Genomic DNA, 16,964 nt, shown 5'->3' on the forward strand with positions numbered 1-16,964 from the left:
GTTCTTCGAGTGCCTGGTTGCATGACGTCCAGGTAAAATATCGTAAAATTTGTGCTTCTTATGATATACTTTGCCATCACATGTATGACTGAAAACTCTTCAATTGGTATTGGAAGTTTTTTGAGTGGGATTTCAACAACTGCGGCTTTGGAAAGAGACTGCAACGAAGGCACAGTTTCTGCCTAGTTCACAGTACATGTGAATTCAAGATATAGACAAGTTGCTGTGCAGGGATTTCTTCAATGGCGTGTATCGTAGCAAAAACCGTCGGACTTGAGGTCCTCCAGTGGGGTTTGGTAGCGGTTCCAGTGTTCGTTACCGGTCATCAGTTAACCTCATCAGGGAACTCTACCCTGTCTGCCAATCAGGGAGGCTCTTTCATTGCCATCGGGAAACTGTCCTTGGTAGCCTACTGGATGATATTGTTAGGAAGCTTCCTGTTGGTCACCTTGGCAGTGTATCTGCCTGTCAAGATATTCCTCTACAGACAACGGCAATCTACAAGCGCAACTTTGGAATGGTGAGAATTGTGTTCGGTACTTCTTGTGCCTATCATAACCCTACATAATTATTGATGAAAATGAAAACGTAACAAACCCTTCCTATATATGCAGCTTATAATAACTTTCTAAACCTTCGTGCCTTCCTATAGCTAACTTTCTAAGACATTGTGTGTGTATTTTTTTCGCAAATTTTTCCGCTTTAAGTGTGTTAAGTTGATTTTGAGCATGTTTAGTAGGACAAGTTTTGCCTCTCTTGTTTGTTCGACATATCAATGATTAACGTGCCTTGGCGAGTGCGCCAGCCAATCTCGTTTTATTGTAGTTGTAACGTAAACACAGAAGTGTGATGCGTGTTCACACGTTATATCAAGTCATGACAGAAGGAAATGATAGATGCAGCTAGTAAAGACGGGCGTCGATACCGACTTTTGGTATGCAAATTAGCTGTCAGTTGAAAAAGAAAGGCGGCAATTATGAAAGCATGTGTCTCCAATCTGTACCAAACCAAAGGTGATTTGTGCGGTTGTAAAATATCAGAATTGTTTGGACATCTGCTACTTACACTTGCCATAAAGGTTTGCTGCTATGGCAGATTGTAGCACAGGGGGTCTCTCATCGGTGTTAAAATTGGTCTCTCACCAATGTTTCAGGAGACCGTCCATCCTACTGTACAACCTGCTGTCTGCCCTGCCCTGCTACGTCATGATTCTTGTGGGAATACAGGTATGTGTTGTATCATCATTTCAACATCACATTTGGTCTGTAATTCTAAAGGGGTATCCATTCAGCCATTTCTGTTTTGCCCAGGTGGCTCTCAGTAACTTTTTTTTAGGTTTGAATACAAATAATGATCTTTCTTGCACTCAATATATTAACTAAGATGCCTGGGTTTGCCATGTATTGCATCGTTTGCAATCTCAATAAATTAAGTTTCTTGCATGTCGTTATAGCAATTAGCATTCACCTCGCTCTATTTAGAAAGATATCACACTTTATTCTAACGAGGACGAATCGGCTAAATATCATTTTATTTAATATCTAACTTAAATCAGGCAAATTTGTTGGTCATCTCTATATGCCACCGCCAAAGACTTCTTTTACTGAAACTGATACAGATTGAGTGAATACGCCAAAACGCAGTTTACTCAAGCAACTGGATATGATTTTGGAAACGGTCAGACGTTTCAGAATGAGTGAATATTTGCTCTTCCATTTACTGTACAGACCCCCCTGTCGAACGTCAACGCCAAACTGTACGAAGACGCCATCTACGTCACCACTCCCACAATCCTCCTGTGTCTCATAGCAACGGAGTGGGTTGCCAAGTGGAAAGAGGACGACAACTTCTCGTCTGACATGGCGGAGGCCATGCTCAACGATTTCCATACAGCCTACGACATCATGGAACTCATATCTCTCGGTCTCGACGACGACATCGCCAGTAAAACGTGGCCAATCTTTGCCATTTTCTTCTTCTCTTTCCTCGCTATGTTTAAATACGTTCCGCGTTCTCCAAAATATAAAAACGAAGAGGAAGAATCTGGGAACAGCAGAGCTAAAAATTGGCTGCTGACAAATATTTTTGTCCAGGACCTTCCATTCTTTACGTTGCGAGTAACACTGATCGGTCTGTACGGTCTAAAAGCAGGGGAACTTTTGTATCCCGCCAAAAGCGCCGCCGGGCTGGTGTTTAGGTCACTGCAGTTGTATCTGATGAGGAAAGAAAAGGGAAAGGTGGCGCCGTCAACGTCTGAGAAGAGTATCGCTCCAGAAGAGCTTGATTTAGAAGAAAAGGATGAAACGATGGACGTAGAAGACCTTCCTACAGAAACGTTGGAGGGCTAGACAATCCTACAAACTGTGATTCTTAAGAAACGCAGCAGCTAACGTGTAACGCAGCCCCTTTTCCATGCCGCTCAAACGTCGTCGTCTGAGATGAGTATCGCTCCAGAAGAGCTTGATTTAGAAGAAAAGGAGGAAACTCTGGATGTGGAAGACCTTCCTACAGAAACGTTGGAGGGATAGACAGACTAGTCTTACAAACTGAAACGGATGCATTCATAAGAAACGCAGCAGCGGGCGTGTAACGCAGCCTTTTTCCATGCCGTTTAAACGAGATTTTGCTGGAAATGTTAATTAACGAATCAATACGGACTGATCGTTTATTGGATGACATCGGACCAGACTTAATAGCGATTTAAGAGAAGCATTGTGTGCTAAGAACTTGGTGGACGGTCTTTTACCACATGTACAACGCGTACGTTTTACTTACCTGTACATATAGTCAAAGTCCTTTGATAACTAGTGAACTGCACCTAGAAACAGATACGCCAGATGTCGTTAAAGTAATGTGGAACGACTAGTGCTCCACAGACATAATAAAAGGGCATCGAGTCAATTACATTTGTATATAAAAGCATTGGTGATCGGAAATCACTCGAAAAGACGGTGCCCCAAACCCTGATATGCACCTCACCCTTCTTGAAGTGTGAGTGACTGTGTGGGTGTGTATTTACGCTTGACGGATGTTAATGTTAGTTTACTGATATCCAGCGGCGGCCAGAGAACAAGTGCCCGGCTATATCCGGTCACTCACCTGAAGTTTTGTCCATCAGGCCGTTGTAATGACATTATTATGTTTTTATCACATACAAATAAAACTGAAGAAGTTGAACGAATATTGCCCTATTATGGCATCTCAAATAAGACCATAAGTAACAAAACTTCTTCATCGATAAACAACACTGTGACAAAAAGTAAGGTGCGTTAGTTTTCGTACGCAAACCTCTTAAAATTCCTTTAAAACTTTAAGCACTAGAAGGCCATTATTCTAATATTTGCAAGCAAACGCAAATTATTTCAGCCTACGGCTCTTGTAAAGAAAACGATCACCAGAATAAAGAAAATATGAATGTTTTATTCCTGGTATGATTAAGTCAAAACTTTGTAAGTCCACAAGAACATAGTCATTGCCAGACTCCGGCCTGGCCGAACAGTAATAGGGGACCATCATGGCTAAGTTAGGAATAAAATTGGCCTAGGAGTGAACTGACCGGCCGGCGGATAGCTGGAGAGACTGCAAAAGACTGACTGAAATCCCATGGCAACAAATGTTTTATCTACTAGGCCAAATTCTCATCTTTTGTCATCCATCTGACACGTCTGCTTGGAGACTACAAAAAAAAAAAAACATAATTGTTTAATGATTGACAGCAAGCGAACTTTGTCTGTGGCGCCCCCTACACCGGAATGCAGGTCATGCAGGTCACAGGTGCGGCTATTTGCGATTACGTCACATCGAACCCACGTGCTGTTTACTCACCAAAGGACAAAACAGCCGGACTATTCCATAGATCGAAATAAGGGGAGACTCATACACACCACATTTTTCTAAACTTTTTATACTTCTTTTGAAATATCATACTTATTCTAATAGTTTATCAAATATACATATATCATTTTTATACGTCTATGTACTGAGACAGTCTTTGATATTGTTGAGATAAAAGAAAGGTTTAAAGCCATAACCACCCCTTCAAGCTGAAATGAAAGCTTCCTCGGTTTGTTTAACAAATGGGAAAGTTTACTTTGATAAAGTTCAGACTAAGAGAGTCCTGTATCCACACGTTACGCAGTTGGGTATTCGGCTTCAATTCAGGATAACCATGTTAAAAATCCTCCTTCTTGTGACCGTACTGGTGTACGGGGCGTCCGCACAGGTTCCTGCGGTTCGCTACGAGGTGACGAAAGGAGTAGACGTATGCGTGCTCGCCAAGTTCGGGCTTTTGCTGTCCGTAAGATACACCAAGGCTGACAACTCAACGGGGTCTACACCGCTGATGTTCAGGGGAGGCGACACCACCAATACCACAGGTACGTGTGCTGAACATGGTCGCAACGTGGCAACCATGGAAGTCAACGACAACCACGAGCTGGGCATGAAGCTAGTTTTCACGAGAAACGAGACCCATCCTCACCGGGTATATTTTCTGTCCGAGTTCGAAGTCTGGTACGCTTACTCTGAAAACCGCTTCCCCGGTGTACAGCCAGCTCTGATCGGTACAACGGGATCCGAGAAGGTCTCGAATGTTGAGTGGTTCCAAGCTCCGGAGGAGTACTCCTACCTGTGCCGATCCGAGCAAAGGAGAACCCTCCAGAAGGACGTGGACATTGTTCTCACCGATCTACAGATCCAGCCTTTCGAAGTGAAGAAGAACGATTTTTCACCTCCTATGGAGTGTGCTCTAGACAGCACGCCCGTGCCACCTGTTCATACGACCCTCCCCGCAACCACACCGAAGCCGATACCGCCCCCCGGCCATTTCAACCTTACCGATAAAGAGACCGGGGAGGTCTGCCTTTTGCTGCAAGCAGGGGCCAAGTTCTCCATCGACTACGAGACTGAATCGAACACAACGGAACGGGCAATGTTCTACCTGCCGTCTGAGGTTACACCGACTGGAAGCTGCGGGCAGAACAGCTCGACATTGACTCTTACGTTCTCCGACGACAACGTCATTGTCACCGCGAAGTTTGAGGTAGATGGTGAGAAGTTTAATGTAGCCCAACTCATAATGATCTACGTTGAGAAATCGCCACTATTTCCTAACGCCAAGATCAACAATGAAACTCGCGCCCTTACCTACACCCCGAAACTCGGGCCCCTTGCCGATCTCGGAGATTCCTTCCGTTGCAACAGTGAACAAAAAGTCCCATTTTCCTCCGCTGCCAACGTTACCATCTACGATCTAAAAATTCAACCGTTTCAAGTTGTGAACGACACATTCGGGGAAGAGACAGTTTGTGATTTAGACATTACAACCCCTGCTCCGACCACAACTCCTCAACCAACTACAACTCCTGAACCAACCACAACCGCCGGACCTACAACCCCTGCGCAAACCACACCAGGTAACGGTACAACCCCGGGTGTTACAACAACGTCTCTCCCAGAGAACAGCACCACTACACCTGTTACACCCACCATGCCTGCCGCTGAAGGAAAATGGCACGTCTCAGGCGCAGACGGAAAACCCTGTCTCCTAGCAGACTCCGTCATCCAACTCCAGCTCGTGTACAACATCTCAAAAGAGGAGACAAAAACCGTGACTGTAGATGTCCCAAGCAACGCCACTGCATGGGGGGCCTGCCAACCAACGATATCACTACTCGCACTAACATTCCAGCCCGGCAACTTTACACTGCACCTCGGCTTTGCTAAAACCGCGCCACCGCCAAACAACGCCGACTTCGCCCTGGTTCATGTCGGACTCATGTATGAAGAGGATCCCGCCATATTCCCCGGTACCATCACTCCAAACAAGAACGTGAATTTGGTAAATCAAACGCTGAACTTGTTCCAGACAGAGGTGGGTAAGTCGTACAGATGCGAGTCCGAGGTGAAAGTGAAGGTCAACAAATCGGTAGAAGTTTCGTTCCAGTACACCAAGATCCAGCCGTTTAACGTGGAGGGCGGCAAGTTTGGAGAGGAGTCGGTGTGTTCGGAAGATGTCCCAACGATTCCACCGCCTACTGCAACCAGCAGACCCGCAACGACGCATCAGCCGCACCACGGCGGCAACGGAGGCGCCATCGCCGCCGGAGTGTTGGTACCTCTCGTGTGCATCGTTCTCGCCGTAGCTGGCTACCTTTACTACCGCAGAAGGAGAGGGATGGGCGCCCCTTACAAGAGTTTGTAATGATCTAAACAATCAAACATTTTATCAAACAATGTCTGTTAATCTTGTAAAGTAGAAATGACAACCCTCTTTGATATTCTATGAAAATATCCAAGCTGGCTACCTTTACTATAGCGCAGGAGAGGAATGAGCGCCCCTTACAAGAGTTTGGAATAATTTAAACAAACATTTCATGAAGGTAAATAATGTCTGATAAAATTGTTAAGTTGAAATGAGAACCATCTTCAAAGTTCGATGAAAATATCCAGCCTGGCTACCTTTACTATAGCACAGAAGGATAAATAGGAGAAGTAATAATTTAAACAGTCAAACATTTCATGAAGGTAAATAATGTCTGATAAAATTGTAAAGTTGAAATGAGACCCATCTTCCGATATTCTATGAAAATATCGAAGTTGTCACTTTCATGGTACCCATCTTCCTCGCAATAGCCTGGTAATACCCCCCCCCCCCCGTTACATTAGGCGAAAATCAATCGGACGACAAGTCTGCGAGCTCTAAAATTACGAGGAGGCATGATCCTGCTGTCGACGAAGAAATGGCACAGTTCCCCCCTTCCCGTCAGGGTCATGCCTCCTCGTAATTTAGAGCTCGCAGACTCGTCGTCCGATTGATTTTCGCCTAATGTTAGGGGGGAATTACCAAACCCCAGCCCGATCTCAAGTATCTATCGTGCAACACGAAAGATATTTGAGGTTGGGGTATGGTGTCCAGGCTATCCTCGCAATAGCTAGCTCGGTTCCTTTGCTATCGCAGGAGAGGAGTAGGTTCCCTTACAAGAGTTTGTAATGATATTATCGAACAACCAACTATTGTTATCATAAATGGCAAACAATGTCTGTTAATCTTGTTAAGTTGAAATGACAAACACCTTTGATATTTCGTGAAAATATCCAAGTTGTTATATTCGGGATAGTCATTTATGACTAGCCTGACTAAAATCAAGCCCCTAGCGGCCGGCCCTACAATTGGGGGTCATTAAGCCCAGCCGGCGAGAGCTTGTGTAAACACAGGCTAATTTATGACAATCACTCATTTCCGAAAACAACGCATTTCCCCAGAATGTTCATCTCAATCAGTGTAAGTATGAAATATTATAAAACATTCCTTATTACAACAGTGAAGATAAACAATGAATATGTGGCAAGGACGGAGATTACAAGTCTGCGTCTCAGGGACTTTGGTCTGTTGAGTTTGTCCAGCCCACAACAACATTTGCGTTAGAGGTTTTTACTGTTAAACATTAATCAGCAAGGACGATGCGGATATGGTGAAGAAAAGTGTCTACAGCACAGGAAGAATAGCTGAAATGTCAAGCTAAATATGGATCTTGAAGAAGTCAAAGACGAAAATGGACAAACCAGAAACAATCCTTGTGGATGGAACTTCTGAACAGTTGGAAACAAACAGTAATTTGTGATAGCAATAAAGTGGCGTAAGGTGCTGATCATAAAGGAAGACATCCTCTGGACTTTTCATTCAATTTGCTCATGTCTCTTTTTTTGTTTTAACATAGACCAAGGCTTGAACATAGACACACACAGTGACTCAGACACACATGTACACACACTCACACTCACACACACATTAACAGGTTATCGTAGAAAACAAGTACAAAATCTAATAAACACATGAAAGTGTGTGCTTTAGAATCACCCCTTTCTATAATCTCGAAGCAAATCTCTCGGTTGGTAAGCCAGCATCCATGGGCAGAAACACTATCCATGGGTTGGTGTAGAATAGTTGGTTAGTTCTTCCTCATGGACCTTTACAAGTAATAATTCATCATTAACAAACAACACCGCACAACACAAGGCATTCAACTTCACAGCACACATTTATTAAGTAGTAGATTTCAAGCAAACAATAATAGTAATACAGTAGTAGGTACCAGCAAGGTTCAACAATATACGTAAAAATCAGCCTAAGTTTATCAAATCATATGCTAACCACATTTACATACAATGTATATGATACTAATGTATCCATCTATATAATATATATATGGGGCAGACACTCTCAATATATAATTATGATATAATGCCACAGCCAAATATACAAAATGTATCCCCAAATGGCAATTCAATAGAATGATAAAGGTGATAAATATTCACCAAAACTTATACACTGTATTTTATGAGTTTGAAAACACTTCTAGCATACTTTGTGCATACTGGTAAAAGGTTTATTTTGTTTTATCGTCTAGTTGCCCTCCCTGTTACTTTGCCTTTTGTTCTCGGGAGCCAAGTGTGACACAGGTTTGACAGTTTTCTTTTAAGATACAATAGCCAGATTTATCTAGCTTCCCTTGACAAGTGCTGAGAAGAGACTGTTGGTTTGACAGTTTTGTTTTAAGATACAATAGCCAGATTTGTCTAGCTTCCCTTGACCAGTGCTGAGAAGAGACTGTTGGTATCATCCAGGAGTTCCTGAGGAGACCCGTTCTCCATGACCCTTCCGTCCTTCAGGACCAGGATGTGGTCATAATCCAAGATGGTAGACAACCGATGCTGAAAAAGACATTCAGATTCTTTAGTTACATTCTCATACATACATACATACATCATCGACCAGCGGTCGGAACCAGGCAAGTACAGATTTCACTCCATAGGCCCCTATCTGACATAGCTTGCTCTAAATTATCAAAATAAATACCAGAGTCTCTAGTCAAAGTGTCCGTAAAAGTCAAACTTCTGCAATGTACCCGGCCACTTGGTTTCCATAGAAGAAGAGAAGACACTAATTCCTGTTTTGCTCGGCAACAGTGTCCCGCAAACTTTACCCTTCGGTGAGTCAGTTTCTGGGATAGCTGTGGGAGATTTCCATATATGGTTTTGAGTGTAGCATGTTGAGTCCATGGTATGTTCTGTGCTCTGCGAAGTAACTTTGTGTATGTCCCGTCTAATCTGTTCTGTAGTTGACAAGTAAGTGTCCAGGTTTCCGCACCATAAAGCAAAATAGGTTCCACTAGAGTAGTGAATACTTGGACCTTCAATTTGTTAGGGATATTAGACTTCCAGATTTTGTCCAATTTGTTGCTTGCCTCCCATGCTAGGGCTTTCCTAATTTCAAAGTCCTTTTTAGGACACACGATGTAGGAGCCAAGGTATTTGAAGTTATCAACCTTTTTTAAATATTCACCGGATAAGGATCTGAGTTCCAGTGGTCCAATGATGTTACTGATGAACTCTGTCTTAGATTCATTGCAGTAGAGTCCTACGAGGGATGCAGATTCGTCCCAAGATTGTAGCAAAGTTTCTGCATTTTTTATTTGTTCAGCAACTAGTGCAAGATCATCTGCAAAGTCCAGATCAGTCAGATATTGGGCAGGATATCTTTGACTCCTTCGTGGTTTGATTTCTACACCTTTGTTTACATTTGTATCCAGTGACAATCTTAGAACATAATCAAGTACAATGATGAATAAATATGGTGCTAAAGTATCACCCTGGAGAACTCCAGTAAGTATCTCAAATGAACTAGTCTCACCATCAGAAGTAATCACAGAGGCTGTGGTATTTCTATACAAAGCCCTAATAGCATGTATGAAACATTGTGGGATACCATACTGTGCTAAAATATCAAACATTACATCTCTGTCAATACTATCGAATGCTTTACGGAAATCCACGAACAGTAACACAAATTCCTTATTACATCTCTTCATTTCTTCAATAATACGACGTATTGCGAGTATCTGAGAAATAGTTGACCTTCCCTTTCTAAACCCATTTTGATTCCTCCTAAGGATAGGATCATTTACAGGAGTAAGACGGTTAAATGAAAGTTTGTTATAAACCTTTGCAGCAATGGGAGTGAGAGTAATTCCTCTATAGTTAGAGGCAGATGTTAAATCACCTTTTTTAGGTATTGGCACAATTCCTCCTTTGAGCCAGGATGATGGAGGTCTGTGTGACATAAATGTTTGATTGCACAAATGTAACAAAAGGTCATGAAATACAGGTTCTTTCCAAATAATGGCCGGTATGTTATCCAGTCCAGGAGACTTATTAGCAGGTAGCGATTTCAGAACTATTTCAAGTTCACTTAAGGTAAAAAGATCTGTTGAGATGCCTAGTTCTTGTTCCACTACAGGTTCCATCTTGAGATGTCGGTCAGAAGGAGTTCTTGTAGCTGAGCCTATAGAAGGGACTTAAAGTGTGTTAACCAGTTCTCTTTCCTCTCGTCTGGAGATCCCCCTTTAACTTGACTGTTGGTTTGGACTTCCGGCCGGTTAGTTCGTTGATAGTTCTCCAGGCAGCATCGTGTTGCTTCGTGACATGAAGATGGGCAATGCTATCAATTTTTCCTTGGACGAATTCCCCTTCGGCACTTGCATATGCTTCATCCAAGTGTCTCTATCTGGGCTTTTCTAAGATTTTTGCAGCTGGTTCAGGTGGCTCTATTCTCATACACTTGTTTGGCTGTAATCACTTCTTTTCGTGCATCGTTGACAAGAGTGTGAGAACTCAACGGTGTAGATTTAGATTTCTTTTTCTTAGGTAGTGTAGAGAGAGCAATTTCTTCTGTTGCCTCAATCAAGTTGTTGTTGCCTCGATCAAGTTGTTGTTACATTCTCAATAAGTACTCCAATTAGTCCACATTGCTTTCAAAGGCCCAAGATGTCTAAAGCACAATTTCAGCAGTAATAAAACTACAACTGGTATTCTCTCCATCATTGCATGATATTTAGGGATTGGTGGATATTCACAGGTCAATGAAGCCTGTTCAAGATGATTAGTAAGATTTTAAGGTGAAAAATATGCTTGACTCTTGCATGTTTTTGAAACTTGGCAACCTTCTTGCTATCAACTACATTTATTTGGGCCTATACATGTCAACTGTCCGACAGTGGCATAAAGACTTTTGGTCTCAATTGTGGATATTTTAAGTCAGCAAAGTTTAAGAAAAAATACTAGCAAATAAAAATATAGAAATCTATCTCATATCAATTCTGCCTAAAGTCACCAATGCTTTCATACTGTAATCTGAAATTCTTAAGTTAAGGCAGCACTATTCTTACACTATCATCAACTGAGCAATATCTTAGTATTCAAAGACAAATTCAAAATAGGACTATTTGAATCTTAATCTTACTGCTATGGTGATGACCGTCCTATCAGCGAAAGCGGTCGTCACGGCAGATTGCAGGACGCTGTCCGTCTCCAGGTCCAGCGAAGCCGTGGCCTCGTCCATGATGAGGACCTTTGTCTTCCTCAGAAAGGCACGAGCCAAGCAGAACAACTGGAAAAAACATGGAATGCCAATTGGCAGTTGGATTAGATCTTACAGCAATCATTTGAGTGGACCTAGTCCGTGTTAATTTTGCTGACCCCATTTCTTATTCCTGCGCCAACATTGACAAGGGGACGCGATAGTGAATCATAGGAGCCGATGCAACTTGATTGGAAGAGGCGTTTATTCCGTGATGCTCACTCAAGTACAGCCATGATAGAAGAGAGCGAAGAGGATCATGGGATCCCTGACAGTCAAGGCAGTGACGTCACTAACTCATTACATAACCCAATGGCGTGATTTCTCTTTATCTTCTTATTTCTCTCTTTCTACTTTTTACCAAACTATCATGTGGTATCAAAAATGTAATGTCAGAAAACAGAGCCTGTTGTCTACTTTTCGTAATAAAATGGTATAAATACTATAAATCTGCAGAGTGTGCATTAATAATAGTGAATCCATGAAATAACCCCATAACAATACTTGGGAAATCTAGATCTAATGAAAAGACAGATATAACATTACAAAATACGTGAAGAAAATTGTTGACTAATGAGGTAAGGTTTGTTAAACACAATATGAGAGATAACATGTAACATCAGATTGTGAATACATTACGGACAAATGAAGGTAACAGTTGAACTGAAATAGATTGTCAATGTTTTTCTGTGAGATAATGTCTAGCTGACATAAAATGGGGACGAATACAATATCGATTATCTGCAGAAGAAAGAAAAAAAATACTGGTAAAGCAGAGTTCTGTTTGGGCAAAGTTCGTGACTGTCAAAGTTCTGTGACATGCGATCCTCCTCTTGGCCGGTGGTGTTAACAGTTACAGTTCAGCGTGAGCGATGTTCTTCTCGGCTGGAGCATAATGTGCCTCTTGGCTGGTACACAGTTCAGTGTAGATGATATTCTCCTGAGCTGGTACAGTTCAGCGGTGATCAGACGAAGTTTGTCGAGCGAAGTTCGTAGGTGGGAAAGTCCGTGGGCGGTCAGCGTCAAATCGGGTAGAACGTTATGTTGAAGGTTGAACGAAAGAAACATGGCGGTTGGTGAATTTTGACGTTGTACTCACACGGCCGGGGGACACTGGGAAGATTCGGGGTTTTGCCGGATAGGTAAGCCGAGTACTACTCCCTGCGACTTCTATGAGTCCTCTGGGGGTTGTTCAGCGAAGTTGGCGCAGGGATGAGGTGTAGACACGCATAACTTCCGACCAAGGGCTCCGCTGGGGAGCTAAGACCAGATCCCCTCCTGCACTAATGTGATGGCGCCATTGTTGACCTACATCCTCATTTGCTAGTGGCTTCCCGTCCACTCAGAGTGCGATCTCCCCTGCTCAAAGTTCGGGTTTGGGCCTGGGTATCGTTTCCCAGCCGCTGCACACCACGCCAACATTGACAAGGGGACGCGATAGTGAATCATAGGAGCCGATGCAACTTGATTGGAAGAGGCGTTTATTCCATGATGCTCACTCAAGTACAGCCATGATAGAAGAGAGCGAAGAGGATCATGGGATCCCTGACAGTCAAGGCAGTGACGTCACTAACTCATTACATAACCCAGTGGCGCTGCTAAATGTACACCAAATATAAAAAATGGTAAACAGACCAATGAAAAAAATTCTTACATCTCAGTTGTCTTGTAGCATGCCATGTGACCTTTCTCAGCCAAGAGAAACAAGAATCTAAACAAAAATCTAAACAAGAATGTGTGCCTGTAGCTGTTTTGTGAAGTCAACCCTTCTCTGTCCAATCATCATGTGACTCTCCAAGCCAATCAGCTCTCGGCTGGCAAGGTTTACATATAAGAATGGGTGTCTGTACCTAAATACTACGAGAATCTGTTGCATCATCATGTGACCTTCAGGGTAGGACAAGTCCACTAACCCTATTGTCCCGGGCAAGTGAAAATGACAATCGGGCAAGTGCATGTCCTTCCCAACTTGCCCGATCGGGCAAATAGCTTTTCTCCTTTGAGTGAGATTTTTATATGCTTGTTACTTTTCACAGTCATGGCATCAAGCATTGATTAACACAGAAAATATAGCCAATAACAAGAATTCCATTAAAGACCAGGCAAATTTTGGGCAAGTGAGAAGTTGGTTCGGGCAAGGAAATTTTTTAAGTATTTGCCCGATAGGACAAGTCAATTTTGAAAACTTGTCCAACTCTGACCTTTCTAAGCCATGGTAATCAGCTGTTTGCTGGCAAGATCTTAAAATCATGAATCATAGTCATCATCATCATCATCATAGATTCTACGCCAACCAGCTCTAAGCTGACAAAATCTAGAGTCAACGATTGTCACAGTGACTGTCTAGAACTGTTTTATGAAGAGGAATCAGTAAGTAAACCTGTCTCTGTCCGACGCTGAAGTTTTCGCCCCCCTCAGACATCATTTTGTGTAGGCCTCAAACTTACTGACTTTGTCCAATCACCATCTAAGCTCTTCTCTAGAATGTGTGACTGTCTCAAACTGTTTTGTGAAGAAGAGTTCCTAACCTGTCTCTGTCCAACGCTGAAGTTTTCGCCCCCCTCGGACACCACACTGTCCAGCCCCTCCGGTAGGTCTGACACGACGCCCTTCAGCTGGGCAGCCGCGAGGGCATCCCATAATTCCTGGTCTGACCTTGAGTCCAAGGGGTCAAGGTTGAACCTGACAGGTGGCACAAAAATTAAGACCTAGTTTAAAATTTGAAATCTACAATTATAACAACTGTTACAACAAAAACTGATACAAGACTACATCTTATAGAATACTTAGAACATGAAATTTTATCATTTTTACTGATTTAAACAGTTAAACAGTATTTCAACAAATTCAAACTGACCTCACTAATTATGGATGCTATTCCCTTCGAAGAAGTAATGTGACAACATTCAAATCATGTTTTCATTGCCAAAAGGATTTTAAAAATTAAATGGCATCCACCAATCTTTATGTTCAACAAATTGGTATTTGAATTAAATTGAAATTGGTATATTTTTGTACAGATTACCAAAAACACCCCAGGTCTTTGAAAATACATTGTGTGGGCCTGACAAGCTTGGTGAAAATAATGTTTATGACAAATTTTACCTTATAGTCCCAGCAAACAAGACTGGGTCCTGTGGAATGATGGACAGTTTCGACCTCAGGGCATGAAGGCCAATCTTGCTGATGTCGACATCGTCGATGTAAATCTTGCCTGCGAAGTTGTCAATCATCCGGAAGAGGGACAGGGTGAGGGAAGACTTCCCGCTGCCAGTACGGCCGCAGATCCCAACCTACAAGGTGAGGTAAGGTAAGGTAAGGTTAAGGGAGTCCTAAAGCCCCCTTTACAAATCAAGAATTTAGCTCAGCCGAGTTGTCAGCGAGCTTTAATTTATGAGGAGGCATGACCCTAATACCTACGAACAAATGGCAGAGTTTCTTCGTCAGGATCAGGGCAGGGCTCTAGCCAGCGTCCGTTTTTCCGTCAATTGACGGAAATTTGCTGCGTCGGACGGAAAAATTTTCATACCAATCCGTCAACCTTGACGGACAAAAATCCTTGGTGAAAGCTACAGGCGACTTGGGGACGCCGTCCACGGCCGTAAAAGCCACACACTGTTTGTTTTGCTATTGTTATGATTGTTGACAATGTGTGTCGGCGCCCTTTCGCATACGATAATCTCATTAAAACCCGTTTTTCAAGGTCTCAGGTTCAATCCTTCTAATCAATTTTCGCGGTTTTTGCGACGATTGGAATTGGCTGACGGAAAAAAATTTCGAGCTGGCTAAAGCCCTGGATCAGGGTCATACCTCCTCGTGATTTAGAGCTCGCTGACAACTCGGCTGAGCTAAATTCTTGATTTGTAAAGGGGGCTTTAGGAAGGGACGTTAAGCTGTCGTTCTTTGGCAGTTCATTGTGCTTGTCAAAAAGAGCTTGGGAAATTTACTTGGTGCAATCAATGGGCCTGTACATAAAGAATACAACACAGTGTATTCCGTATCAACCGAGGTACCAGCCCGACCGCAAAAGGCTGGGACCGAGGGCAATGCGGAATACACCGTGTTGTATTTGATCTATGTCATACCCACCTGAGAAAACACATTACATGTAGCGTCTATCTTCTTTGTCACGACCATTGGAAGAATAGCTCTTCAGTGAGCTTATTAACTGGATTTAAATAATTTGCCCCTTACCTTTTCTCCCCCCTTGAATATGACAGACACGTTCATGAGAACAGGCTCCAGGTCCGCAGCATATCGGGTGGACAGACCAGACACTCGGACCTCTCCTCGCGATGGCCAGGTGGGAGGAAGCGCCACTGGAGTAAGCAAGAACAACAGGTACATGTAGTTACTCACTGACAGGTACACTGCGCACTGAGGCATTAGTACAATCATGTAGTTCTGAAAGTACAAAGACTAGGAAAGCAATGTAAATTCAATTTATAAAGTGCTAGGCTGAGTAAAATGCCAGTCTGCCATCATATTACCATTTGCTGACCTTCACAATACAGGTTTGGTATAATTATGAATCACAAGTTGAAAAAAACAGCAAAGAATGGAGTAGCTGCTGTGCAGTGATTTCTTTTTAATAAGTATGTAGAGCAAGATCTCAGGCACCACACACTGAAAGGGTGCAAATATAGCTATCATAATGTAGTTTCAAATTGTAATAAAACATGAAATCTTTTTTTAATGCTCCAAACTGTTCACAAATCAGTATCTTCTTTCAGATGTATCAAATACAACAACTTTATCATCACATGTTTATCTTTCCAGAGTCACAACCTCAAATATGTTTCCTAGGAACATTTCACTTTGTCCTTTAATCCCTAATGCTGGTATACTTCTGCCCTGAGATCAGTGGTGTCTTCCCGTGGTTCTGTCTGCACCTCAGAACCACGCAATGTTTCACTCTCTCTAAAGCTGTTTCACATAAACATGCAACAGTACTTTATCATCAAGATGTTTTTATTTCCCCAGTCATAATCAGGACACTGTACTGCCCTGGGCTTGACACAGGTAAGACCCTTTACCCGATTTGCAAAGATTTACACGGTGCGAGACTATTCCCCTGGTGAGGAAAATTGCATGAGCACGAATTTCATCACTAGAGTAGCCGGTTGACATGAGTCCCCTTCATTCACAAGCAGTAACTGAGGCTGATCTGACATAAACTTTAATGCTCAGCAAATGCCAATGGATATTTCACTTCAGCCTCCCTACAGCTGTTTTCCTAAAGACCTCACCAGTAGTATCCTCCCGTGGTTCTGTCTGCACCTCCGTGTAATGTTTCACTCTCTCCAAGGCATTCATCTTCATCTCAACGTCTGCCAGACTACGGACCAGCCAGTTCAGGTACCCTGATACCTGCAGGGAGAGAAAAAATAAAAAAAGTCAACTCCATTAATGAACTGAGATGAGGGGCCAGTGATACAAACTTAGCACACACATTTAGGATTGTGTTCTTGCCACAAAAGTGCCACCTACATTGGCTACATATAGTGGCAAAAAAGACCATGCAGATTGTAGTGTTTGATCCACTCAC

At 42.7% G+C, this 16,964-nt stretch overlaps 3 protein-coding genes across 3 annotated transcripts in view; 2 read left to right on the forward strand and 1 right to left on the reverse strand.

The window, feature by feature from the left end:
* Positions 1–3,206, forward strand: LOC118404479. Its single transcript, XM_035803552.1, has 3 exons — positions 1–520; positions 1,154–1,226; positions 1,728–3,206. Exons 1-3 carry the CDS (start codon positions 243–245, stop codon positions 2,346–2,348), a joined length of 972 nt encoding a protein of 323 aa, XP_035659445.1. The 5' UTR covers positions 1–242; the 3' UTR covers positions 2,349–3,206.
* Positions 3,207–4,083: 877 nt separating this feature from the next.
* Positions 4,084–6,560, forward strand: LOC118404480 (lysosome-associated membrane glycoprotein 1-like). Its single transcript, XM_035803553.1, has one exon. It carries the CDS (start codon positions 4,169–4,171, stop codon positions 6,200–6,202), a length of 2,034 nt encoding a protein of 677 aa, XP_035659446.1. The 5' UTR covers positions 4,084–4,168; the 3' UTR covers positions 6,203–6,560.
* Positions 6,561–8,016: 1,456 nt separating this feature from the next.
* LOC118404895 (ATP-binding cassette sub-family C member 8-like) overlaps positions 8,017–16,964 on the reverse strand; it is a gene marked incomplete at its 5' end in the record, with an annotated part of 31,764 nt that continues 22,816 nt past the window's right edge. Inside the window, 6 exon segments of the mRNA XM_035804277.1 lie at positions 8,017–8,712; positions 11,300–11,446; positions 13,945–14,098; positions 14,522–14,709; positions 15,611–15,735; positions 16,666–16,786. Of these exon segments, the coding sequence (XP_035660170.1) occupies positions 8,578–8,712; positions 11,300–11,446; positions 13,945–14,098; positions 14,522–14,709; positions 15,611–15,735; positions 16,666–16,786 (870 nt within the window).

Source organism: Branchiostoma floridae, chromosome 17 (genome assembly GCF_000003815.2).
Source record: "Branchiostoma floridae strain S238N-H82 chromosome 17, Bfl_VNyyK, whole genome shotgun sequence".
Classification (NCBI taxonomy): domain Eukaryota; kingdom Metazoa; phylum Chordata; class Leptocardii; order Amphioxiformes; family Branchiostomatidae; genus Branchiostoma; species Branchiostoma floridae.

Excerpts from the sequence above, each read along its gene's own strand:
- LOC118404479 (XM_035803552.1), top strand. The coding sequence starts at position 243 with ATGGCGTGTATCGTAGCAAAAACCGTCGGACTTGAGGTCCTCCAGTGG. Across the intron at positions 521-1,153 it reads ACAAGCGCAACTTTGGAATG|GAGACCGTCCATCCTACTGT; the intron begins GTGAGAATTGTG and ends CCAATGTTTCAG. Across the intron at positions 1,227-1,727 it reads TGATTCTTGTGGGAATACAG|ACCCCCCTGTCGAACGTCAA; the intron begins GTATGTGTTGTA and ends TTTACTGTACAG.
- LOC118404480 (XM_035803553.1), top strand. The coding sequence starts at position 4,169 with ATGTTAAAAATCCTCCTTCTTGTGACCGTACTGGTGTACGGGGCGTCC.